Source organism: Dicentrarchus labrax, unplaced genomic scaffold, assembly GCF_905237075.1.
Source record: "Dicentrarchus labrax unplaced genomic scaffold, dlabrax2021, whole genome shotgun sequence".
NCBI lineage: Eukaryota > Metazoa > Chordata > Actinopteri > Moronidae > Dicentrarchus > Dicentrarchus labrax.
This window is the reverse complement of record NW_026136711.1, coordinates 3,813,845-3,840,881: the sequence shown is the minus strand read 5'-3', so window position 1 is coordinate 3,840,881 and position 27,037 is coordinate 3,813,845. Positions and strand designations below refer to the sequence as shown.

The following is a 27,037-nucleotide window of genomic DNA, read 5'->3' as shown; positions in this document are numbered from 1 at the left end:
TGCAGACACTGCAATAAAGGATACACCAACACCAATGCAGCAAGTGTGATGTTCGCCTTTGCTTTTCAGAGGACAAGAACTGTTTTTGGGACTTTCACTAACAATGAAAGTCAGTCATGAAAAGAAAAAAGGAATGAAGAAGTTGCTAGAAAAAGCTAGAGTTTTATCCTGTTTAACAGTTTTTTTAACTTTTAAAGGTTTTTCTATATTTGGGTCTTACAGGGTTAAAGAAAACAAGTGAAGAATTACAACCATGTCAGCGGAGATGGCAACCTCCTCGGCGGGCGACAGGCCGTGTCCCTCCTGCCAGGACGGCCACGTCTCCAGATCCGACCTCCACACTCCCAGGTGGGAGAGCTGGAGCACGCCGAGGGTGGATGTGTCATCCCGGGGGAGTCCGGGATCCCTCCTGCTCTGGCCACCGTCCTGCCATCAATCGGCGGACTGGTGAAGGAGCTACCAGGCATCATAAAAGATGCAGCAGCTTGCCGGTCCCGCCGGCACAGGAAACCGCCCCGTCAGATGAGATGTGCGGTGTTTTCCCCGTCCCTCAGCTGAGCAGGCGAGACGGTGTGTGGCCCCACTTCCCGCCCATCCGGAAGTATCGGGAGGGCGCAGCGGCAGACCCGAAGAGTCTGAAGGCGCCTATCTCCACATATGTGCCCATCACCAAGGTTGCTGGGTTCAGCGACCGAGGCTTCCCCGCTGTGCCTCAGCTGGAGGGGAACCTCACCACATTTTTTGGGGTCAATACAGCGGTCGGAAGGCGGCCCCTACTGACCTCACCGAAGGACCAGTACATCGCGCGGCAGGCCGACCGGATCCATCAGGCTGCCGCCCAAGCCTATGCTGCGACAAACAACGTTGCCCTGCTGGTCTCCAGCGCCCTGAAGATTGCAGCAGAGCCTGAGATGCCCCCCGCACTGGCCACGGAGCTGAGCAACGCAGCCAGCGCCGCCCTCACACTCTGTGCTTGCTCCGCCGCCTGCTTGGGCCAGCAGGCCGCCTGTGGCTGGACCAGACCCACATCCTCGAGGCTCCGATCGATGCGGATGGGCTGTTCGGACCTCGTTTCCGGGACATGGTGGACTCCATGAAAGCCGCTTCTGAAGAAGCCGAGTCCATCCGGCGCCATGTCAACTGGGGTCAGCAGCCTGCGCGCCAGCAGCGCTTCGTTGACCGTCGCCCCAATCGTCCCAGCGGCAGCCGGGGCCGGAAGCGACCCCCTGTGGCGACGGGAGCGGCTCTTCACCACCCGGCTTCCTCCTCCACGCCGGGTCGGCCTTCCTTCCCACCCTCTGCGCTCGGGCTTCGGCTGGGCCAATCCTCCCCTTGAGCCTCCGAAGAAGCAGAGCCGGAGACGCGGACATGATGGGGGGGACATGTGTGTTAATGTTCTGAATGTTGCCACTAATGCTGTTAGTGTAAATAAAACAAAAACATCTTCCCCTAAAGAGCAACATCCTACCGAGCAAACAACCTACACCTGTCTCTGCCGAGGCAGCTGTAGTTACTCACATGTTCCCCACAAAAAGCGAGCCAGCTCTCCCTAACCTGCCGGTTAGCGGACAGCTCGGTCTCGAAGTTTTGAAGCACTACACATCCTCTGTTTGTCAAACAGAGTTTTCCCCTATACGTGCTTGTGACAATGAGCCCACGAGCGCCGCACGTGCGCTTCGTGTGGACAATATACAAACACTACCGCCTGTAAACTGCGGCTCCCTCCTCTCATCAGAGAGCGGGAACGCTGGCATGTCACGACATCCCGTTCGTGGGCCTTCTCCCACTAAACGGCGATGTACAGTCCCTGCTGTTAATGCGTCTAATGTAGCTTCAGGTCAATCCCCTGCTGCAGCGCAGCTCTCGGGGATTCCTTCTCAGCCCTTTCGTCAGCAGCCCCCCATGGGTCACTACTGGGGTTTCCCCGCCTCTGGTGACGGCGGCGAGGGCTCTGTCGCAGCTCGTTTCCATGGCAACGACAGCAAAGCAGGAAAATGTACGCCCGCTCTCCGAGCGCTCCTCGGTGTGGCAGCGTGTGATGGACAGCTGGATGAGCAGGCTGATAAGCAAAGGCTACACCCTGCAATTCGCCTCTCCACCTCCCCGCTTCAACGGGATTGTGGAGACGGTCCTGTCGTCTCAGGACCAGCGTTTAGCTCTCCAGTCGGAGTTGCAGGAACTTCCTCGCGGGGAGGAAAATCGGGGGTTTTACTCCCGCTATTTTCCCAAGAAAACAGGGGGGATGAGACCCACCCTAGATCTGTCCCTGTTCAACAAATCAATAATGGTCAGACCTTTCCACATGCTGACGATCAAGAGAGTGCTGGGATGTGTGCGTCTCGGAGATTACTGTGTGTCAGTGGATCTGAAAGACGCATATTTTCACGTTCCCATCATTCCAAAACACAGGCAGTTTCTGCGTTTTTCATTCCAGGGGGTTCAATACCAGTACAACCGCCGGCCGGTCGGTTACTCCCTGGCCCCTCGCACTTTCTCGAAATGTGTGAAAACAGCTCTGCAGCCGTTACACCAAGGAGGGATGAGAGTGCTGTTTTATCTGGACGATTGTTAGCTCGCTCCGAGGAAGAAGCTCTGGTGCAAACGACAGAACTGCTGTCACATCTGTCAAACCTGGGCTTCACCATAAACTGGAAGAAAAGCTTTCTCTTCCCCTCCCAGTCCATCACGTACCTGGGTGTGGACTTGAACTCTGCCAGCATGACAGCACGGTTATCACAGCAGCGAGTGGCTGCTCTGACAGCCCTGTTGCACCTGTGTACCTCCAAGTGGCATATTTTCTCATATTTGAGCTACTATGAAATATTATTGCTCAATATTTCCTGGCTAAGGATGGTATATCTGACTTCTACACATCTAAGACTACAAGCATGGTTAATATCAAACATTTTTACTGTACCAATTTGGAGAGATTTGAGAACAAACTTCCATATGTGTACCTCCAAGTGGCATATTCGACCACATTTGAGCTACTGTAAAATAATATTGCTCAATATTTCCTGGCTAAGGATGATATATTTGACTTCTGCACATCTAAGACAACAAGTATACTTAATATCAAGCATTTTTACTGCAGCAATTTGGAGACATTTCAAGAATAAAAGTCCATATTTGTACCTCAAAGTGGAAAATTTGACCATATTTGAGCTACTGTAAAAATATTTTCCTCAATATTTCCTGGTTATGGATGGTATATCTGACTTCTGCACATCTAAGACTACAAGCATACTCAATATCAAGCACTTTTACTGCAGCAATTTGGAGAAATTTGAGAACAAAATTCCATATGTTAACTCCAAGTGGCATATTTGACCATATTTGAACTACTGTAAAAACATATTCTTCAATATTTCCTGGCTAAGGATGGTATATTTGACTTCTACACATGTAAGATTACACACACACTCAAAATCAAGCATTTTTACTGCAGCAATTTGGAGAAATTTGAAGACAAAAGTCCATATTTGTACCTCCAAGTGGCAAATTTGACCATATTTGAGCTACTGTAAAATAATATTGCTCAATATTTCCTGGCTAAAGATGGTATATTTGACTTCTACACATCTAAGACTACAAGTATACTTCATATCAAGCATTTTTACTGCAGCAATGTGGAGAAATATAAGAACAAAAGTCCATATTTGTTCCTCCAAGTGGCATATTTTCTTGTATTTAAGCTACTGTAAAAACATATTGCTCAATATTTCCTGGCTATGGATGATATATTTGACTTCTGAAAAAAAAAACAAAACCCATCTACCTCCAGATTCCATATCTGATATTTGAGCTACTGTAAAATATATTGCTCAATATTTCCGGCGATGGTATATTTGACTTCTGCAATCTAAGACTACAATCTTCATATCAAGCATTTTTACCGCAATTTAGATTTTTAAGAACAAAAGTCCATATTTTTACCTCCAAGTGACATATTTTCATATATTTGAGCTACTGTAAAAATATATTACTCAATAGTTCCTGGCTATGGATGGTATATTTGACTTTTACACATTTGAGACTACAAGCTGACTTGTTTCCTATAGCTTTCCTTAATCACATGTCTGCCTTGTGTCCCCTCTCATCAAGTATTTGAGAGACAAATATGAGGAAGAGACAGTAGGTAGGCTACAATGCACTCAGTAAGCATGTCTGAATAAAGAATAATTGAAAGGCTTTCAATGTAGCATACGTCATGCTTCTTGATAATAGACGTCCTCATTGGACATACTTGTGTTCTCTCACTATAAGCTCTATAAGGAGAGAGGAGGCAAACAAGTGCAAGTCAGCATGTATAAAAACACCCACAGACACACAGACACATCAAAGAGACAAACAGGAAGAGACTGACACACAGGGGAAGGGTAAAGACAGGAGAACATTGAGAAATGCATCCTTATGTGGCTGCAACACATGACAATGGCAATACAGAATTTTATTTTAAGGAATAATAAAACTTTGATAATTTGGTTGAATCCTGCTTAAGGGATGATTTCTGAATTTGGTGTTTTGCAGTTAAAGGTAATTATTTCCCCTTTTACAGATTCAGTGTGACAGCTGTTGCAGGTGGTTCCACGTACAATGCCTGCAAATGGACACAGCAGAGCTGCAAAATACCAAGCATATGGACTGGAGTTTCATTTTGTGACAAAAGTAAACAAATTAGGATTGTGTAGAACTTTTAGTTTAGTGTTTAATTTTGCATGACTTTATCATCACTTTCTTATAACATGTTATTAAACATTTGTGTGAAATTTTGTCATGATTACTGCATCATTCTTGAAGTATAATAAAATGAATTGGTACAGTAAAATGAAAAATGCTGTACATGTGCAGAAGTAAAACCACCAAGCGAAATATGAGCAATATGTTACAGTAGCTTAATATAAGAAAATATGAAGAAAAAATGTGTTGTTCTTAAATTACATTGCGCGTAAAAAGTTAGTCTTAGATGTGCAGAAGCCAGATATACCATCCATAGCCAGGAAATATTGAGCAATATATTTTTACAGTAGCTCAAATATAGTGAAATATGCAACATGGAGGTACAAATATGGGACATTTTTTCTTAAATTTCTCCACATTGCTGCAGTAAAAATGCTTGATATTAAGTATACTTGTTGTCTTAGATGTGTAGAAGTCAAATATACCATCCATAGCCAGGAAATATTGAAGAATATATTTTTACACTAGCTCAAATATATGGAAATATGCCACTTGGAGTTACACATATGGAATTTTGTTCTTAAATTTCTCCAAATTGCTGCAGTAAAAGTGCTTGATATTGAGTATACGTGTAGTCTTAGATGTGCAGAAGTCAGATATACCATCCTTAGCCAGGAAATATTGAGAAATATTATTTTACAGTAGCTCAAATATATGAAAATATGTCTCTTGGAGGTACAAATATGGACTTTTGTCTTCAAATTTCTCCAAATTGCTGCAATACAAATGCTTGATATTGAGTGTGTGTGTAGTCTTCCATGTGTAGAAGTCAAATATACCATCCTTAGCCAGGAAATATTGAGCAATAATATTTTATTGTAGCTCAAATATGCCACTTGGAGGTACACATATGGAATTTTGTTCTTAAATTTCTCCATATTGCTGCAGTAAAAATGCTTGATATTGAGTGTGTGTGTAGTCTTAGACGTGTAAAAGTCAAATATATCATCCATAGTTAGGAATTATTGAGTAATATGTTTTTACAGTACCTCAAATATGGTCAAATACGCAATCTCTGGAGGCATAAATATGGGACTTTTATTTTGACATTTCTCCACACTGGCGCAGTAAAGATACTCGATATGAGGTGTTTTTTATTCATCATGGGCGCATGGAAAACTTTAATGCAACATATTTTATTTTAAATGTAGGTTCGAATTATATCTTAATGTTCATCATACCTTTATTTTGAAAACCGGAAGTGAATACGCTGTTTCTTCGCATTTACCGTAATGCTGAGAATACTCGCACAGTCGAAATTTACGTGCGGCTGATTTGACCACGGAGATCCAAGTTACGGCTGGATTGACCGCAGTGAGATGTACAATGTGTAGGCTGTAGAAGAGAAACGCAAATTTCAGCACCACTGATCTGTAATCAGACCAAAAGACACTTCCTGTGATTGTAATTATTCACCACGTGTGTTTGTTGACATTAGAACAGCTGTAGCGGGAGTACCATGCAACACTAAATGTTTCAATCACAACCCTACGTTGTATACGCCTCCCTGTAATTCACTCACTCATTAGGATACTCTGCTCAGGCTGTGACTAGCAGAGACAACCATGTTGCTGCTGATCAGTGTGCTTGCAGCAGCAGGGCATTATAATTCATTACTTGTGTTGTTGTTGTTGTTGTTGTTGTGAATGTACGGCAGGCTGTAGCCAACGATATATAGCGCAATTCATTACTTATGGGAAACGTTTCAAGAGCAACAGGCTTCTCCAAGCAGCACAGCACAGGGAGAAGTGGGTGTAATGAGGAAGACGTAGCCAGTCAAACCAACCAATAGAAACTCTTCTCTCATCCACCAGCGTAGGCCCCGCCCATCAAGTGCAGTTGAATTTGCAAGTAAAGAGGACTGATTTATAATCAAAATGGTCGTATGTTTTTACTTACAAACATTAGTTTTGATTGAAGTTGAAGAAATATGTTCTCTCATATTTTCTTTTCAATTGCAACCTGTTCTGTTTCCATCTTTTTTGATTGCCACTTACTCTTTTTTGCTCTCAAATCTCTTTTTTGGTTTCAAATCTATTCTATTTGATTGAATAATAAAGGAACAGAATTCTCTCCATAGTAAAGGTATTTGCTCCTCACTCCCCAATATCTGTGTGTAACATATCTGTGGGGAGTGATGAGGTCGGAGCCTGGACGCTGTACTGCTGTAATAAACATTTCAAAGGTGAGTTGTCTGACTGAACTGTCCATTATGTCTGTGGATTAAATGATCTTTCAGACGATGAACCTGGGAAATAGTTTTTATCTGAATTCTCAGCTTTTTCATCAATTTTACAGCTTTCAGATAAAACAGTGATTATTGGAGGTGACTTTAATATTAATGTGGACATCAATAATGACCTTAGTACTGTATTTATCTCATTATTACCCTTAATCTGTCATATGGCACTGAAACTGAACATTTAATGACCTGACCATTATTTAGGACAAGGCACTGCATTCATTACTGCATCACTCAGTTCATCCAACTCCAATCCTTCAGTTCCCACCCGTCCCCCGTTACCACTGGCGTGCCCCAGGGCTCTGTCCTGGGGCCCCTTCTCTTCATCATCTACCTCCTTCCCATTGGCAATATCTTCCGTAAATATAACATCCACTTTCATTGCTGCGCGGATGACACCCAGCTCTACCTCTCCAGCAAACCAAATTCCACTCTCCCACCTCCCTCCCTCACTGACTGCTTCACCGAGCTCAAATCCTGGTTCTCCTCCAACTTCCTCAAACTCAACAGTGATAAAACCGAATTTCTTTTTATTGGCACTAAATCAACCCTCTCAAAAGCTGACAGTTTTTTCCCTCACCATCGACCACTCCTCTGTCTCCCCTTCCCCCCAGGTTAAGAGTCTGGGTGTCATCCTCGACAGCACATTATCTTTCCAATCCCATATCAATAACATCACCCGGTCTGCATATTTCCACCTACGCAATATTAATCGACTCCGCCCCTCCCTTTCTCCCCACTCCACTGCCATCCTTGTACACAGCCTTGTCACCTCCCACATCGACTACTGCAACTCCCTTCTCTTCGGTCTACCTCACAAATACCTCCATAAACTTCAACTGGTTCAGAACTCTGCAGCTCGAATAATCACCAGAACCCCCTCCATCCACCACATCACCCCTGTTCTACAGCAACTCCACTGGCTCCCGGTAAAACTCCGCATTGACTTCAAAATCCTCCTGTTTACGTTCAAGGCCATCCACAACCTCTCCCCTCCTTATCTGTCCGAACTCCTCCACATCGCCAACCCTTCCTGTCCCCTCAGATCTGCCTCCTCTGTCCACCTCTCTGTCCCTCCCGCCCGCCTCGTCACCATGGGGAGCAGGGCTTTCAGTCGCTCTGCCCCCCAACTCTGGAACTCACTCCCACCGGACCTCAGGAACCTGGACTCTCTCACACTCTTCAAATCAAGATTAAAAACTCACCTATTCAGAACTGCCTACCCCACTTAACCATCTACATTGTCTTTTCTTATCTGTTTCTTATTTCTTGCTGTTTTTTGTTTTTTTGTGTGTTGTACGGTGTCCTCGAGTGCCCAGAGAGGCGCCTCTAATAATTTAATGTATTATTATTATTATTATTACTACAGAGAAATAAAATCATCATTATATGTAATAAATGTAGATACCTGCTGAACCAGTTTCTTCTCAGAATCCTCAAATAATCCTTTAATTGTCTGGATGAAAAAAACATGTCCACTGTAAAAATCCAGGAAGTCCAGTAGTTTGAAGGTTCATCAGATGATAAAACTGCACTCAGGTTTATAACACAGACTGTAGGTTGTTACAGCAGCAACTGATTGATCTTCTGTTGCTGTGTACAGGTGGATGCTTCCTATTACCTGAGCACTGGGGGAGGGGAGGGAGGGTGTGGTTACATTCAGCTGAGCAGGTTTTTTCCAGGAAACAATCTGTATGAAAAGATACAGCAGATGGTTTCTGATAAACAACAGGTGTCCTGTCCTCCTACAGGTGTAGTTACAGGTTACTCTGTGGATTCAACTTTTACAATAAATGATGCACTAATAGATTAAATGAGCCAACAGTCTGAATGAGGACTTTTATTCTGATATTAGAGTAGATTTATAATTTCGTGCTTTTACTGAAGTAACGTGGTGAAAGCAGAACTATATGTTGGTGCTATTGTTATATATATACATATATATATATATATATATATATATATATATGTATTAAAGGTCCAGTGTGAAACATTGAGGAGGATGTATTGTCAGAAATTGAATATAATATTCATAGGTATGTTTCCATTAGTGTATCATCAGCTGAATATAGGAATCATTGTGTTTCTAAACCTTAAATTAAATTAGAAAATGATCTTTATTACATTTTTATGATTTGAAATATATAATATATTGACACAATGTTAGATTGTATCCCTGCAACAAAGTTCGGTATAGATGTGGATAATATAGTTGAGGATATATAATAATATGTAGAAGAATACAGAATAACCAAGATCATTAGATCATTAGTCAGTTTGTGACTAACTGACCCTAGAGCAGTCAACAAGGCTGCTAATACAACCTCATGAGTTCATCCATCTTAATCCATCACCAGCCTGCATACAGTGTAGTTTGTATCTGATAAACAGAATGTGAAGAGACTTCACATGTACTTTAATGTGTCACATCATTAATTTGTAATTGTACATTTCTTTCAATGTATTCATCGTTCTTAATGTGTTTCTTATTTTACAATAAACCTCTTGAATCTTAAATCTTATCTGACGGTGCATTCAGGGACAGGACTGACAAATGACACCACTTTGTTTGCCTACTTTACATGTTGCCATAACAACCCTCCTCCTACTTCCTCATGATACACACACTGCATTGTCTCCCATGTAACCCAGAGATTAGACTGTTGAGTCTCTAATGTGGAGGTAAATGGTTTCAGCTGCTGTTGAACTCAGAGCTGATCACAGACAGTTGGATTTGTTCACTTTAAGAACACTCAGGGTTATATGTGAGCTAAACTGAACAAAGACAGTGAAGAGTCAGCAATCAGTACTCACTTTGGAACAATTCACAGGAAATAAAACTGAAACAGAGTTTGGATTCAGAAGCTTTCAATCAAAGTGTTTCAATGTATTTCTGAGTATCTATTCTGATATTATTGAGTCCATGAGTGTGACTGCACTTTGAGAGCTGCACACGGCTCAACAACATCCACTGTTACTCCCCTGGGAGTACACTGCTGCGCCCCATAAGAACTTTACATCCATAGTAACTGGCTGAGGCTGCCACAGCTCGGGACCTGACTGAATCTCCATGACAACCTGACTCCACCCCCCCAGCGTCCTGCAGGGAGGAACCTGCTCAGACGTGTCGTCTAAGGTTTATTAATAACAATAACCTTTATTGAGACATTGTCCCACACTGTGATTGGCTTTTCTAAAATCAGTGTTTTTAACCAATAGCTGTGAAGAAGGCACTGAAGGCTGTTTGTCAGTCAAACTGTACAACATGTGGGTCAAGAGCAGGTTGCTGTTCGCTAGACCCAACAGAGAAACAGTGAGTCACCACAAAGTCACAAACTCTGCATAATTAGGCCGAATATAATGCAAATCACCACACAAGAGGAGGAAATGGAGTCACAACAAGGAGACAGGGAAACTGTTGGGTGTGAAGCTGCATTCAAATATAGAAACCTGTAATCTGAATAGTCTAAAGGCCAGAATACAAAAGTTATATTAAGTTAGGGAGACATTATAGCAACATTATAGATACCTGCCAGCTAATGTGTCCCACTGCTGAAATATGACGAGCAGTCGACTGAGTACACCGCTCTGCCAGTCTCTCATAAAGATGTTACAGAGCCACATCTTTAAATTACAATGTTTCTGCTCATCTATAACAAATGTCAGCAGAAAGTTTCACCTCTGCAAACACTTTCTACACAGACATCCTGATATTTCCATCCAACAACAGGCTGTAGAATCAACTGCAGTAGATACCTTTGCAATTTGAACATGTTTAATCAACTCATCAAGAACTATTTAGAAAATGTTGCTAATTAAAGACAAAGTACTGTTGTTAACCTGTAGTGTGATTATCAAAATGCTTTAGTCTGCACACACACACTCATCCGTTCACATGAAGAGCTCACCTTTAGAGGCAGATCACAGACTGGGACCCAGTCACTGATTCACTTTTCTTCTTGTCTTCATGTCGAATTTTCCCTGCACATTGCAGACACTACGTAGATTTCACAGGCAGACAACAGAAAAGTTCAAGATGTGAAGAAACATCTTCCCTCTCTTTGATGGCTGCAGTGCGGGATCAGGATCACAACAGACCCGGGTTAGGAAACAGTCCTCGTAAGTGTTGAGCCAACAGTCGTGGTGCTCTTCTGTTCTGTGTGTTTTTAATGTAACAACATTTTACTCCTGATCTCCTGAATATCACACAGGAACCTGTTCTGGAAGATAAATGAGAAACTGCTCATTAGTGACGACGATGTGAAATGTCCTCATCCTCACAGGTCGTTCCAAAACCCAAAGAGGTTCCCATCCCATATCTCCACTAGAGGCCTGAACTGGCTCAACACCAAGCCCAGATATGGATCCTGATCAGTCTATGACAGCACTGAACTTCCTCTAGTCTCCATCTCCAGCACCTTAAATGAATCCAGAACATAGACCACTCCCCAAAACACATTGAAGACAACATGGTGGACAGGAAAGTACCCGACAACAGAAATAAATAACAGAAACTAATCCAGAGAAAAGCAGAATGCAAAAGTCAGTAAAACATTTATTTTATTACAAAAGAGCATAACAATCATATTGGAATTATTTATGACTGATATTGTGAATGTGATGAGTCACAAGAATTAATTATAAAACTTGTGACGATGTGATTTTTGGTCTGTCTGAAGGTCAGAGCATCGCAGTGCTTCAGGTCTGATTCGGTTCGTTGTGTCACATCTTTGCAGTTTGTACAGATTTCTATTTTCATTAACGTTCATTAAGTCAGTTCACCTCATTCAGACAAAAACAGGAGTTCACTAAACGAATCTCATTTTAGTTGGCAGTATAATATGTATGTTGATGTTGCTACAAAGAGAAGTAACTGTAAGATGATGGTGAAGTAATGAGGGAATACATAGCATTTACTCAGTATTATGTCTCTCTCATTAATTAATGAACTGCTCTATAAATGTGACTATAGTTCCTCATTGTCAGTCAGAAAGGAAACAGCTGACACATGGTCTGTGTGTTGAGTATTAACCAGCAACCTGTGGCACTTTCAGTAGTAGCCTGTGTCTTACAACCTGACCTTCATTTTCTCTGCAACCCGACTGGAAAGAGGCTGTTGTAGTGTGGGGAGGGCCAGGGGAATGGGTGTGGTTAGACTGCTGCAGAAAGAGCTGTGAGATCCCTCGCAGAGGTTGTGAGTCGCCGTCCTGGACGACTCTTCTTTGCTTTAACAAATGACACTTTGACTTCATCATGACAAAGACATCGTCTTCTTTCGATTCTGTCTAAAAATGATTTGTCTTCTGTTTCTCGTCTGCTTCAAGAGACATGATTGGTTTTGTGAGACTTCATCAGAATTGATTATAGTGCAGCTGATCAATCAGCGCTCAGTGTCTAAGCTCTACTGCCTCCAGAGCACTGTAGTGATGTCTTGAGCTGACCAGCAGGTGGCAGTATGAGACAACAACATCCATGTGCAGGGTGTGGACAGACTGACACTGTGATCCACTGGTTGGGCTCCCTCGCTTTACAAGAACCTCGGCAGCTTTTCAATCTCACTGGATCAATTAAAACCAAACAATGAGCGTCTCTTGTCTCGCTCTTAGGGGATCATGTGGTTTTGTCTGTGGGTTCACCACTTCACTCGTCCTCCGATAAACCAGTTTTCTCATAGCTGCTGCAGAGAAAAATGACACAGGGGAAGGACGAGGCGTTTACTGGCTGTGTGTAAATGGATGAAATGCTGTAGTCTGTCTCTGTGTTGAGGTGGACCAGGTATCATGGACAGGACAGTAGGACTGAAAACTAAAGCTGAAACACTGATCTGAGCCAAACTGCGTCTCAGACAGGGCGTCGTACGTGTCCAGTGGAATTTCAGTGTTACTTACAGATAATGATGATGATACTGAAGAGAAAAATACTAAATAACTTAAACAGACTACACCAAACAGAAATTCTGCCTCTCTGTAAACAGTCAAAAGTTGTAAATGTTCAGTTTGGACACAGAAGCAGAAACTTACACACAAATGCATCCACACCAATAATACAGTAAGATAACACAAAGAACGACTGATTCACTCACACAACCTCCGTCTGTGTGCTGGTTAGTTGGTTTTGGTTAGTTATCCATCATCCATCATTGCGTGTGGAAAAAAGAAATCCACTCCAACAAGAACAACTGTTTACCATCATTTTCTCTCTGCTCACACATCCTCCTCCTCCTCCTCCTCCCTTCAGCCAGGCAGAGACAGTAAGATGGTAGCTGAATCATTTTCTGCTTTCAAAATCTGTATTTTATCTGTAAAAAATCTGTAGATTATTTCTGACGGTGTGCTTGTTAGATTCATTAGAAAGATGCTGAGCATAACAAACCTATAATAATGTGGGTATTGAATAATAATTATCAGCTCATTTTCTTTTCTAATGGCAGTGTGCTGTAATTGGTTTCCCTTTGTGTGTGTCTATCTGTCACTGACTGCTGAAACTACAGACCACAAAGAAAATATAATAAAAACAAGAGCAATAAACTGAGCTTTACTGTAAAAGAGCAGCTTTATTGGTCATGACTGAAGGCTCTGTATAACAGCAAATGGCACTTTCAGGTGTTAATTCAATGAGCAGTTTGTTTCCATAATGTTGTACCTTCACTCTCACATTGATAAGAAAGCTAATACAGAGTCCACCTACACAAACATCAGCTCTAGACATTTCTCTCTCAAAAAGGATCATTTGTACCTGGTTCTCTATGTGTACTGATCCAAGGTCCAAAGAAGGAAATAGAACAGACTTTTGCAGACTCTACATAATAATCATTTTATTAATAAAAAGTATCCAAAGCTAATCTGGAGGTAGTTTGTGAGATGTGATCAGAGGAATGAGCTCTCATTATATATAGATATTTCAGGACCACAGGAATCTGTACTTAAACCCTTATACAGTTCAACATTGATGCTGCTATATGACCTACAGACCCAAACGCCATCAGTTATTAGTAATGGCTGCCACCAGGTCAGATTTACCTTAAAATCAATAAAACGAGGAAGCAGAAAGATTACTGCTTTTGTCCACAGGAACCGCCAGAATTAACACAGAATGAAGCTTTCTAGTAGGAACTTAAACAAAGACAAGCTGAGTGAAAATATCTGTATGAATGTAACACAAATGAAGTGACACAATGGAGACAGTAGAAAGTAAAGCTTAATGTAATAAACACTATCTCCGGAGCAGCTTTCATAAAAGAACTGCTGCAACAAAGAAATTGTAGTTCTTCACACAAAACCCGTAACAGAAAGCCAGAATTAATGGAAAATACAAAAATACAAAAAATACATCAGACACATTGAATTCTAAAATGAACAACTTTTTGTTTTTAAGTGCAGGAGCTCATCAGTGCAAAGCAAAGTGCATAAAGGTTCGCAGCCAGTATGAGGACATCAGCTGGTTGAAGGCTAATGTGAAGAGACTGGAGCTGCAGACAGACAGCATTCAAACAAAGTGAACACGAGGAGCTGACGTAGAGCAGCAACATGAAAAAGAACACGTGGAGGTTCGATTTCAACCCGCAAGAATTCAGACAGGTAGGGGTGTACCTGAGGCACGCTGGATTCAGCAAAATACTGACTGACTCAATGATTACTGATGAAGTGTAATCAGGAGTCAATAGTACTGTCATCTTCTAGGATGGCCACTTTCTATACATTATCATCACCCTATATGAGCTTTTCTACGACCTGCTTAAAGCCTTCATACCATCTGGTGAACAGAACAGCAACATCTGGAAAACAGAATAAACACACAGATAGATTGATAAATAAATACACACACCATATTGAGTCTCCTGCTCTTCCCCTCAATGTATAATTCACAACAACCCTGCAGAGATTTACAGGACAAAACGTCTGAGTGTGTGCAGGCCACCATTTCTGTATTTATAACAATAAATAATAACAGCAAGACCCTGATCGGGGGTCAGATTCTACAGCACAGTTTTCTGACCATTAAATGAAGCTCACTAAGGTTATTAACTAAAACTAAATGAAGAACTCAAACTGGGTGTGAACAAACATGTTATTTCAAGGTTATATACACACAAGCTTTAGAGCATGAATATAGCAGCATTGTACTGTCGTCCTGGCAACGTGGCTTTGAGTAGAGTAAACCGCTGTTTTTATCATCTGTGTTACTGAATGTTGTCATTGTTCTGTTTCTGTCCACTTTCAGTAAAGGGTATTTTAAGAGCTGCTGGGTAAAATGACTGGTTTTGTGAATGGAGTCTGGTGGGTGGAAGCGCCCATTGCTTTGAGCTCTAGTGTGCCATCTAGTGGCAGTGAATGTCACATATATAACCTTTAACTGAAGCACAAATTAAAACCAGACTGCAGCAAGTGGGACTTACCATTCTGGCCACACTTGAGGTTCTTAGATAGTCTTCGATATATCATGATCAATGCAACGAAAAAAACAAATGCTGTCACTGCCACTGCCACTGCCACTGCCGTATGATCTGTGAAGAGCAGAAAGCAGACACGTGAATGAATGTATTCACAGGATTCCCGCTCTTTAAGAAAACATTTCCCAGGAGTTTTCTAGGGAACCCTTTACTAAAATAGAGCCTGTGTATTCCACATTGTGTGCAGCGGTTCCATGAACACAATCAGTGACATCTCACCTGCTTCTGTAACGTTAAGGACAACCCTAGCCAGTGTGACTTTATCAGCGCTGCACTCATATGTTCCAGTGTCGTTGTGGCTCACATTCTTCAGATTTAAAGACAGGTTACCGTCTTTCATCTCACGGTCCACCAGATCCACCCGCCCTATATAAGATGGGTCCTGGTCACGTGGTTCGATGGAGTGCCCGTCTCGGTTGAAGTACACATGTTTACTGAGACCATCTTTCTTCCACTTTGCAACATTGATTGTTGTGTTTCTGGGAGCCTCACATTTCAGAACAACATTGTCTCCAGGATGAGCTGTAACGTTCTGTTGGTCTGAAGGAGAAAATAAAACAGTCATTATATATATATATATATATATATATATATATATATATATATACACACACACATACAGTCATTATATACACACTGTCATTATATACACTGTTATTATACTGTATATACAGTCATTATATATATAGTCATTTTACACATGGTCATTATGTTTATGGTAACTATGACAACCACAGACGCAGTTACTGGGGTCCCTTACAGCAGTGGTTCTCAATTATTTTCTGTCATGCCCCCCTAGAGGACAGAATTTTTTTCACGCCCCCTGAATTTGAATACTATTGAGAACCTGATCATATTTATTTATCTATCTGTACAAACCACTGTATGAGTTGCTGGCACCAGCATTCTGCATACAATCACCTGATTATCAAACTGGATTAATAAAATGAGCTGAGATAACATCTGCAGCAACTTTAAACTGACTTTTTAACGTTTGGGTTTTTTTTGTGTAAAATTTGCAACAACATTGTTTCTATTTAACGTTTGTCTGTCAGATGTTCTGTGAGTTGTTCTTGGAGGTCGTCTATAATGTCAGATAAACGTCTCCCCATCGTGTCGTTGGACAGAGGGACAGTATTCAGTGTCTCTTTCCTCACCTATGACTGTGACCATGTCCAATGCTGCCGGAGTATTCGCTCCTCTGCTGTTGTGTGATGGTTTTTTGCACCTTGTGATGTGGCGGTGTGTGTCCGAGGCTAACGGTGTGTTTTTATTTACTGATGCCGCGCTCACTGAATGACCGGCCTGTTGGAGATACTCATCGAGTATCTGATGCAGAAAGTCCAGTGGCTTATTGACAGAGCTGGGTGTAAGGTCTCCAGGTGTTTGCTTTCATGCTGTCCGCTGCCAGAGTTTAAACATCAAACACACACAGGTCTTTCCTCATTTCCGACCGTATTCACGGTAAACCCAAAGGCTGTGGGTCCGTGTATGTTTCTGTCATTGGATGTTCCTTTCAGAAACGGGTATTAAAAACAGAAAACGAGTGGTTATTTGATTTTCGTTTTAAAATACAAAGATTAAAATTGAAATACAAGGCGTTTTTCTTTTTCATGGTCAGAAAGGGATGAGCGAAATATAAAAAAATATTTGATTTTCATTTTCTATTTCATATATCAAAAAATAAAATCAGTAGAAAACAGAAACAGAAAAAGGCCGTTGTTTCATATTCGAGACCGGATGTTGTCATTTACAGGACGGTGCTGTGTAGAAGAAACAGTAGGCTGTAGACTCGGTCAATCCAGCCGTGAGTCCGATCTCCGTGGTCAAATCAGCCGCACTTAAATTTAGAGTGTACAAGTATTCTCAGCATTATGGTAAATGCGGAGAAACAGCGTATTTACTTCCGGTTTTCAAAATAAAGGTATTTAGAACAGTAAGCTATAATTAAAATATGTTACATTAAAGTGTTTCATGTGCCCCTGATGAATAAAAAACACTTTATATCAAGTATCTTTACTGCACCAGTGTGGAGAAATGCCAAAATAAAAGTCTCATATTTATGCCTCCAGAGATTGCATATTTGACCATATTTGAGCTACTGTAAAAACATATTGCTCAGTGTTTCCTGGCTACTGATGGTATATTTGACTTTTACACATATGAGACTACAAACATACTTAATATCAAGCATTTTTACTGTACCAATGTGGAGAAATTGAAGAATAAAAGTCCATATTTGTACCTCCATGTGGCATATTTTCATATATTTGAGCTACTGTAAAAACACTTTGCTCAATAATTCCTGGTTATGGATAATATATCTTACTTCTACACATCTAAGACTACAAGTATACTTAATATCAAGCATATTTACTGTACCAATTTGGAGAAATTGAAGAATAAAAGTCCCATATTTATACTTCCAGATTCCATATTTTCTTATATTTTGAGCTACTGTAAAAACATATTGCTCAATATTTCAGGCTATGGGTGAAGCATTTTCATTATACTTCAATAATGCTGCAGTAATCATGACAAAATTTCACACAACTGTTTAATAACATCTTGATAATATAAACACTAAACACAAAATCCTACACAATTCTAATTTGTTCACTTTTCACACAAAATGCAATGCCAGTCCACATTCTTCTTATTTTGCAGCTCTGCTGTGTCCATTTGTAGGTAAAAGGGAAAAATAATTAGTTTTAACTTCAAAACACCATTGTACCTACTGTCTCTTCCTCACATATTATTTTTATATTATTCAGTGTGACAGCTGTTGCAGGTGGTTCCACATACAGTTTACATTTTTACAGTCGCTCAAATATAAGAAAATATGGAATCTGGAAATATAAATATGGGACTTTTATTCTTCAATTTCTCCACATTGGTACAGTAAAAATGCTTGATATTAAGTATACTTGTAGTCTCATATGTGTCAAAGTCAAATATACTATCAGTAGCCAGGAAACACTGAGCAATATGTTTTTACGGTAGCTCAAATATGGTCAAATATGCAATCTCTGGAGGCATAAATATGAGACTTTTATTTTGGCATTTCTCCACACTGGTGCAGTAAAGATACTTGACATAAAGTGTTTTTTTATTCATCAGGGGCACATGAAACACTTTAATGTAACATATTTTAATTATAGCTTACTGTTCTAAATACCTCTATTTTGAAAACCGGAAGTAAATACGCTGTTTCTCCGCATTTACCATAATGCTGAGAATACTTGTACACTCTAAATATAAGTGCGGCTGATTTGACCACGGAGATCGGACTCACGGCTGGATTGACCGCAGTCTACTAGTCTACTGTTTCTTCTCCACAGCACCGTCCTGTAAATGACAACATCCGGTCTCAGAATATGAAACAACAGGCCTTTTTTCTGTTTCTGTTTTCTAGTGATTTTATTTTTTGTTATATGAAATAGAAAATGAAAATCGAATATTTTTTATATTTCGCTCATCCCTTTCTGACCATGAAAAAGAAAAACGCCTTGTATTTCAATTTTAATCTTTGTATTTTAAAACGAAAATCAAATAACCACTCGTTTTCTGTTTTTAATCCCCGTTTCTGAAAGGAACATCCAATGACAGAAACATACACGGACCTGTGTTGGGGGTTGGTCGTATTTCCTGCTCTCGTTAGGTTTCTGCCGGTTACCGTCACTTTCTGTTCTTGCCTCTGACGTCTGCCTTAGGCTAACGTTAGCCTGTTAGCTTGTGCGCCGGTTTGACCATAAAACACAAATGTTAACACATTGAATGACGTAATAACTCACCAGGTGAAGCCACAACGTGGAGGATCGACAGCAACACGAACAGGGTCGTTGTCCTTAACATTATGATTAATAAAGTGTATCTATCTATTACCTGTCTGCTCCTCCTCCAATCTCAGGTGAGAGCTCCTCATCCGGTTACTTGCTCGCGTCATGGCCCCGCCCCCTTTTCAGGTAAAAGCAGCCCCTGCTATATTTCACATTTCCATTTACAGTTTCACATTTAATAAAGGCTCAAACTGAATCCAGCATGTCCTCTTCTTAATCCACAGCAAACCTTTGTACCGCTGTCCCAGTTCTCCTGCATCAATCCCTCACTGCACTAACCTGTGAGGAAGAGTTGGACACACACACACTCACTGACTGTCTGTCATTAACTAACCTGTGAGGAAGAGTTGGACACACACACACTCACTGACTGTCTGTCATTAACTAACCTGTGAGGAAGAGTTGGACACACACACACTCACTGACTGTCTGTCATTAACTAACCTGTGAGGAAGAGTTGGACACAGACACACTCACTGACTGTCTGTCATTAACTAACCTGTGAGGAAGAGTTGGACACAGACACACTCACTGACTGTCTGTCATTAACTAACCTGTGAGGAAGAGTTGGACACACACACACTCACTGACTGTCTGTCATTAACTAACCTGTGAGGAAGAGTTGGACACAGACACACTCACTGACTGTCTGTCATTAACTAACCTGTGAGGAAGAGTTGGACACACACACACTCACTGTCTGTCTGTCATTAACTAACCTGTGAGGAAGAGTTGGACACAGACACACTCACTGACTGTCTGTCATTAACTAACCTGTGAGGAAGAGTTGGACACAGACACACTCACTGACTGTCTGTCATTAACTAACCTGTGAGGAAGAGTTGGACACACACACACTCACTGACTGTCTGTCATTAACTAACCTGTGAGGAAGAGTTGGACACACACACACTCACTGACTGTCCCTCAGTTTAACATTTTCATCCTGAAACACATCGATCTCTTCTTTTACTCTCCTTCACTCTTTGAGGAAATAAAGGAAATCCTAAACCAGATGCAACAAACACTGCCCCCCACAGGTCACTTGTAGAACTCCAGTGGATTACTCAAATCCTTGATAAATCTTGATAAAGAATGGTTTTAACTGGTTTCACAGTGTAATCTGAACTTTAAAAACAACAATTTAATTTAGTTTTTTACACAGAAATGAAAGAAATGCTGAGATATTGGCCACACGCAGCTACAAAAACAACCAATCGAAACTCAAAGTAAATTTGTCCAAAAGTGAAGCTTTAAGTGTGACTTCAGTTTATAGATTCACAAACATCCTTCACTTAGTCCAACTGTCAGTGAAGGCATCGTGCAGATTTAATGGTGTCTTGCTCTTTTTTTGTGGGTCTCTCTCTTCACTTTCTGTTACGGTTCAGAGCCTCGTTTCCAACTGAATGTATCTGCTTTATTGTAATAACAAAGAAATCTTTCTCATAATAGTGTGAGGAGAGGAAACCACAACACTGCCAGCCACAGTCACACAGTCACAGGAAGGAGGAGGGTTTTACTTGATTCTACCATGAACTGATCAAACTATAGATCTCATATAACAAGTGTTAGGATGGAGGGAACATCTCTACTGTGGCTGTTCTGTAAGTACACTCTGGGTGAGGGGGGGGTGTCTGTCTGGGTGTTACAGTGTTATTACTGACATCACCTTCCTGTCTGCGTGAGGACCCAGTCTGCAGTTGTCTGCAGTGTCCCACAGTTTTATATTTACTACTTCTACTACTCCTTTGGCACAGTTTACTGGAGTATACCCATTTATATTTCAGTCAGCACTGGGTATACCATCTTCTAAATCCCTTGTGCATCATTCAGTAGCGTTCTCTGAGCTGGTTTTGTTCCTAGGATGGCAACACAGTTGTCCAATTTAAGAAATACCACCTGTTTGTGGGCCCGTATTGATTTTGAAATCTTCCGTAGATAAGTTTAATTTCATAAAGATCCTTACTCCAAAGCAAGTAACAGAAGTCATAATGTGCAAATAACACTGGCCCATTTTTTGGCCAGCAGTATGCAAATATACAAGAGTTGTCTTACATGTCACTGTCTATAACACAGGAAGTTTATCCTCTGCTGGACGGGCTGCTTAAATCAAAATCGGGGCATAAATTAAGAGCACTTCTCCAGGCACAATTACACCACTGCCTCAACCTGTGAAAAATGCTGTAAATGCATCCTGGAAAATGTAGTATTTGGAGTACAGGAGACTAAAAGTCAGAATCTCTCAACCTCTGCTTTATTTAATTTGATCTATTTAATCTCAGAATGAATCAACTCTCTTGATTCATTCTGAGCACAACAACCTAATAATGTTTTAATAAAACCAGATACGTATATAATGGATGTTCTGTAAAGAACAGCAGGTCTCTGTGTTCAGAACACTGCAGTCACCCCTTTCTACATCCGAAGACAGACCATTGCAAACTGGGGTATCGGACCCTCCTGAAGGGGTTATAAGATAAATCTAAGGGCTCAATTAACAGGAAAGCAGAAAAAAATGCATTTTGCTTGCTTGCTCTTTAGGCCCCCAAAAACCGCTCAAAAGATTATTGTGACTTTATGATTATTACCAGTACACATATTCAGGCAACAAACAGGAAAGAATCATTAAGTTGTAGATGTCCTCATTCTGCATCAGTACACCACAACCAAACCAACATGCGTGTGAAACCTCAAACCAGTTTCATTTCTCTTCAGTTGTGACGTCACTGCTGAGCTGCCCAACAAACCAAGGTGAGTAAACTTACCCTGACACGTCTCATACCAACAGGAAATATATCTATAACAAATATAGTGTGTGACTCGTAGAACTTCCGGGCTCCATTGGTGTATTTTAGTTTTTTATTTTACCAGGAAGTCCCATTGAGATCAAAAATCTCTTGTACAAGAGAGACATGGCAGAGATAGCAACCGTACAAAATCACAACATTAAAATACAATATGATGTACAAAAAAATCCACAATAAAGTGTTGCCACATTCTTTATGATGCACTTAAATTCATCAATGGATATAAATCCACATTTTAATAATTTAATAATAATCTTTTTGCAGATTATTTCCATGACCAAGGTGCATTGTGAGAAATGCAGTCTTCCCCAGATCTGTCAGAATCTGTGGGACATTAAAAAGCAACCAGTAGCTACCAGAACTGACACAGAGCAGGTTACAGAGATATTCCGGAAATCTACCCAGTATTGCTTTATAAATAAAAATGTGCAGTGCTGTTCTCTGCAAGTGGTCAACGATGTCCAGCCCTCTGGGGCGCCCGGTTAGCTCATCTGGTAGGGCTGGTTCCCCATGTACCAAGGCTGAGTCCTTGTTGCAGCGGCCCAGTGTTCAAATCCGACCTGTGGCCCTTTGCTGCATGTCATCCCCTCTCTTGACCCCCTTTCCTGTCTCTCTTCAGCTGTCTTCTAGAGAAAAAGCCCCAAAAACAATATTTAAAAAAAAAAATCCACCGACCAAATCATAACGGATGCAATGGTGTCATGAACCTGCTCTAGGATTATGACAAAGAAGGGAGACTTCACAGAGATTGTAAGTGTTCTAAACAAAAAGAAGTTTAATTAAACAATATTCACTGTCACAAGTCACAATATGTATATGTACGTCAGTGAGGTCAGTAGTGTAGTGAGGGAGTGTGTGGACATGGGCGAAGTGTGTGTGTCAAAAGGTGGTGCATGTCTCCAAAGACTATCCAAAAACCAAAGACAGCAACAAACCAGGAACCTGCTGAGTGGAAGAGGAGAGAGAGAATGATCACCAACCAGCCGTTTATAAAGAGCAGCACCCAGGACACACCAGGTGTAGCCCATCTAATGGCCACACCCTCTGCCACTCTGTCTCCTGGAGAGAAGGGGAAAAGACCCAGACCAACCAGAGGGGGGGTGGGGTCATCACAATGGTGAGTGAGGGACTTTGAATTTCTAATGAAGCATAGAGATGCATTTTACACTGAAACAAGGCTCCATAAAGTGGAGGAGTCAGCATGCATCTACAATTTGTCAATGTAATCAATCACGGAAAAACCAGTAGATTTCAAGATTTATTTCTAAAATAAAAACCAATTTTCACTTGGAGCTTCCTATCTAGAGTAGCAATATGTACAAATTAAATCTTGTCGTCTATCCAGATACCCAGGTACTTGTACGAGGGCACCCTTTCTATGGATTTACAATCAGATGTGAAAATACTAAAATCATCAAGCAACTCTTAGAGAAGACCAGGAACTTTGTCTTCTGAGCATTTAAAACCAATTTTAGACTCCGCAGATAAGTTTGTAATGACTGAAATAAAGCATGTGTATAAATTACTGCGTCCTTAGCATAAAAGTGTATTTTTGCTTGTATCTCCTTACTGTCACTTATAAAAACAGAGAATAAAATAGGTCCCGAAATGGAACCCTAGGGGGCACCTTTTGTTATTCTGAACTATGGCCCTCTGCTTGGACTGATTTCGCTCTACAAAATAATTTCTGAACCCTTTAACAGCCTATGGACTGAAACCAGCTTTGGATAGCCTATGGATTGGAACAAACTAATAAGCCCCATCCTGTTTTGCTCTATGTATTTCCCCATGTGTCTTCTATCTCTTAACCATCTTCAAAATGTGGTTGTCTTTTCAACATAGATTAACCTAGCAGATAGCATTTCTAAGTACAGGAAAGGAAGAAGCTGAGAAGCTGGGTTTCCTCAACAGTTATTGGAGCACATAGCAAAAAGGGGCGGGGCTTATGAAGGGTCTATTCCACTATAAATAATTTCCACAATGGACCTCATGTGGACACTATGGAGTAACGAGTCTGCTCTAGGTGCAGACCTCACCTTACTTTGTTCAGATGATTACTCAATATTAATAATTCAAAGCCACTTGGATGTTACAATGCAATAATAATATAATAATATGTCAAACTACCAAAAGGTTGGACACAGTTTAGGTCAGTGACACAGTTAAACATCTCTGTAAAGGTCACCAGAGGGCGCAGTCGACCCTGAGTTCAGTTGTTGTAAAATGTGTTTAACAGTTTATCACCCCTTCGTTCCTCCAGCCTCTCTGACTGTGAGTCCCAGCAGCTCTCAGCTGTTTGAAGAAGACTCTGCCTCTCTGAGCTGTGAGGAGGACGACAGCTCTGCTGGATGGACACTGAGGAGGAAGACGAGTGAAGGACAGTTGTCTCAATGTGGATCAGGATGGGGAAGACCAATTGGTTCTTCTTGTAAGATCAGTATGACACTCTCCTGGGACAGTGGAGTTTACTGGTGTGAGTCCAGAGAGGGAGCAACCAGTAACACCATCAACATCAGTGTCACTGGTAAGATCAGACTGTGGAGTTAGTGTTGATGAAGCTGTGTGTAAATGGATGAAATGCTGTAGTCTGTCTCTGTGTTGAGGTGGACCAGTGATCCTGCAGAGTCCTGTCCTCCCTGTGATGGAGGGAGATGATGTCTCTCTGCACTGTAAAACAAAGACCCCTCCCTCCAACCTCACAGCTGCTTTCTATAAAGATGGCTCCCTCATCAGGACTGAGCCTACAGGTCACATGACCATCCACCATGTTTCCAGGTCTGATGAAGGCCTCTACAAGTGTCACATTGGCAGTCATGGAGAGTCTCCACCCAGCTGGATCACTGTCACAGGTGAGGAGGTTACCTTTGATTTCAGGACTTATTTCATCCAGATATTCACCTGAGCAGGTGGGATTCTCTCTGCAGGTAAACCTACAACCACAGCCCCGCCCACACCTGAAGCCCCGCCCACCACCGAAGCCCCACCCACCTTCACAGCCCCGCCCACATCTGCAGTCCCGCCGACCACAGTAACGACATCCACTGCCTCCACCCCCCTCCAGTTTGTGTTCAGATTGCTCTGCCACCTAGTGGTGTTCTGTCCGTACTGCATCTCCACTGTCCTCATGGTGTCTTTATATCGACAGAGGGCCACAGGTAACACTTATCAATCAATCAATCAATCAATCAATCAATCAATCACTCTGGTGTTGATGATTGACAGCTGTCTCTAACAGAAGTTTATTAATGATCTATATTTTATTTCTAACCTGCTCTGATTGTAGGAAATAATCTGGCCGTCTCCATGGTGATGACCCCGCCCACCCAGGCTGAGCAGGGATTGGATGGTGACTATGATGATGTCATCGATGATGTCACCACAGAGCATCACTTCTGAATTGATCCGATGTGTTCAATGTGTTCTTAAATGAAGCTAAAATGTTCAAATAAAACTCACAGATCACAAACAGTAGAGGACCCCAAACACTTCCCTGAGGAACTCCACATGTCTCTGGTTGCTTATAACTTTTCTCCTGTTATATTGGAGTTGTTCTGATGATTCACCAGAAACTTTAGTTATTTTAGTTTCAGACGGTTGTGTGTCTGTTTCAATGTGTGTTATTGGTTGTTTGTTGTTTACCCTGCAGTGAATCTGTAAACAGAAACTGTTCTGTAATCTTACAGTTTCATATTTCATCTCATGTGTCACTGCAGGACTGTTAATTTTTTTTTTTTTTTTTTTTTTTTTTTTTTTTTTTTTTTTTTCTTTCCCCCCCCCCCCCCCCCCCCCCCCCCCCACACGGGAAAAAAAAAAAAACCCCCCCAACCACGGAGGGAGGGTGTTTTTTTTTTTTTTTTTTTTATTTAGTTTTTTTTTTCCCTTCCCCTTGGCGCTTGGTTTTTTTTTTTGTTGTTTTTTTTTTTTTTTTATAATTTTTTTATAGAGTGTTGTTTTCTTGCCCTTTTTTAAAAAAGTTTTGTGATAAATTTTTTTTTTAAATGAGGCTATAAAAAAAAAATTGAATTGAATTGAATTGAATTAATAAGATCTGTAATAGTGTCTCTATACTCTGATATATATATATATATATATATATATATATATATATATATGTTAAAATGTGAGCACTGTATGTGTTTTATTATTGATCTGTTTAATGAAAAGTGAACTGCAGTATTTTACACATTTTGTTGTTGACCCTTTTAATTTGAATCTTTATGTAACATTGGCTCAGTGGAAGATATAAAAGATAAAAAGAAAACAAAGAATGTGAATGTTTGTGATTTTGTGCATTTTCTGAAACTCAATCTGAGCTTTAATATAATTAATAGTTTAGTTGTTTTTCACACTGAATATCAAACAGCAGCAGCTTCCTGTTTCCATTGGACTGAACTCTGACACTGGTGAGGTTTCTCACTATATTCTGGTCTGCTGTATCTGATGGTGATGTTTGTCTGTTTCATGTGATCAATGTGTCAACTTGTTTTAATAGAAGGAAGCAGCACTGTAGTCGTCCAGCTTCTTGTTTCAGATAAATAGCCTCCAGATATATCTAATAATAATAATCTGCAGGAATAAAATGTCGGTGGGTAAATTAATCCTGAAGCTGTTATTTGATTTGTCTGTTTTTTGGTCTAAAGATGTGAAGAAGTGTTAAACCCCGGATGCTGCAGCAATGAGCTGCTGCTGATCTGATCATAAGTAATCATAACAAATGTACAGCTGTCCATATTTACCACAGTGGTAAATCTTTGCTGTAAATCAACAGTAAACTCTGCTGTATTAATGTACAGTATCATTCTGTAAACTGCAAACACTTTTCACTTTTCACTGTAAAGTTACAGTAATTAACTGGCAGCAGCTTTTCCAACAAAGTGCTGTATTTCTTACTGTTTCTTACAGTTTCTTACTGTTTCTTACAGTTTCTTACTGTTTCTTACAGTTTCTTATTGTTTCTTAC

General features: G+C 41.0%; 3 protein-coding genes across 36 annotated transcripts in view; 1 reads left to right on the top strand and 2 right to left on the bottom strand.

Annotated features, from left to right (window-relative positions):
* LOC127372307 (butyrophilin subfamily 2 member A2-like) overlaps positions 1–8,588 on the bottom strand; it is a 53,994-nt gene extending 45,406 nt beyond the window's left edge. The window contains exon 1 of the transcript XR_007886567.1: positions 8,391–8,588. The gene's annotated coding sequence lies outside the window, so the exon portion shown is untranslated. The remainder of the gene's footprint in view (positions 1–8,390) is intronic.
* Positions 1–25,794, top strand: part of LOC127372303 (Fc receptor-like protein 5) — a 75,207-nt gene extending 49,413 nt beyond the window's left edge. Inside the window, exons 1-6 of one of the 4 annotated variants that reach the window (XM_051415863.1) lie at positions 20,768–20,874; positions 21,986–22,021; positions 24,338–24,601; positions 24,681–24,926; positions 24,984–25,232; positions 25,361–25,794. In XM_051415863.1, the coding sequence (XP_051271823.1) occupies positions 20,844–20,874; positions 21,986–22,021; positions 24,338–24,601; positions 24,681–24,926; positions 24,984–25,232; positions 25,361–25,473 (939 nt within the window). In that variant the 5' untranslated portion in view covers positions 20,768–20,843 and the 3' untranslated portion in view covers positions 25,474–25,794. Of the gene's footprint in view, positions 1–20,767; positions 20,875–21,985; positions 22,022–24,337; positions 24,602–24,680; positions 24,927–24,983; positions 25,233–25,360 lie in introns of those variants that run through there. The other 3 variants (XM_051415862.1, XM_051415865.1, XM_051415864.1) reach the window with 3 other exon arrangements.
* Positions 13,516–27,037, bottom strand: part of LOC127372309 (butyrophilin subfamily 1 member A1) — a 113,110-nt gene continuing 99,588 nt past the window's right edge. For 12 of the 31 annotated variants that reach the window (XR_007886581.1, XR_007886589.1, XR_007886590.1 and 9 more), the window contains 4 exons: positions 19,226–20,099; positions 15,651–15,971; positions 15,378–15,485; positions 13,516–14,756 (listed from right to left, as the gene is read on the bottom strand). Coding sequence is in view for 1 of the 31 variants with exons in the window: in XM_051415873.1 (XP_051271833.1) it covers positions 14,692–14,756; positions 15,378–15,485; positions 15,651–15,971; positions 19,226–19,286 (555 nt within the window). In the remaining 30 variants the exon portion in view is untranslated. Of the gene's footprint in view, positions 14,757–15,377; positions 15,486–15,650; positions 15,972–19,225; positions 20,155–27,037 lie in introns of those variants that run through there. The other 19 variants (XR_007886591.1, XR_007886572.1, XR_007886577.1 and 16 more) reach the window with 7 other exon arrangements.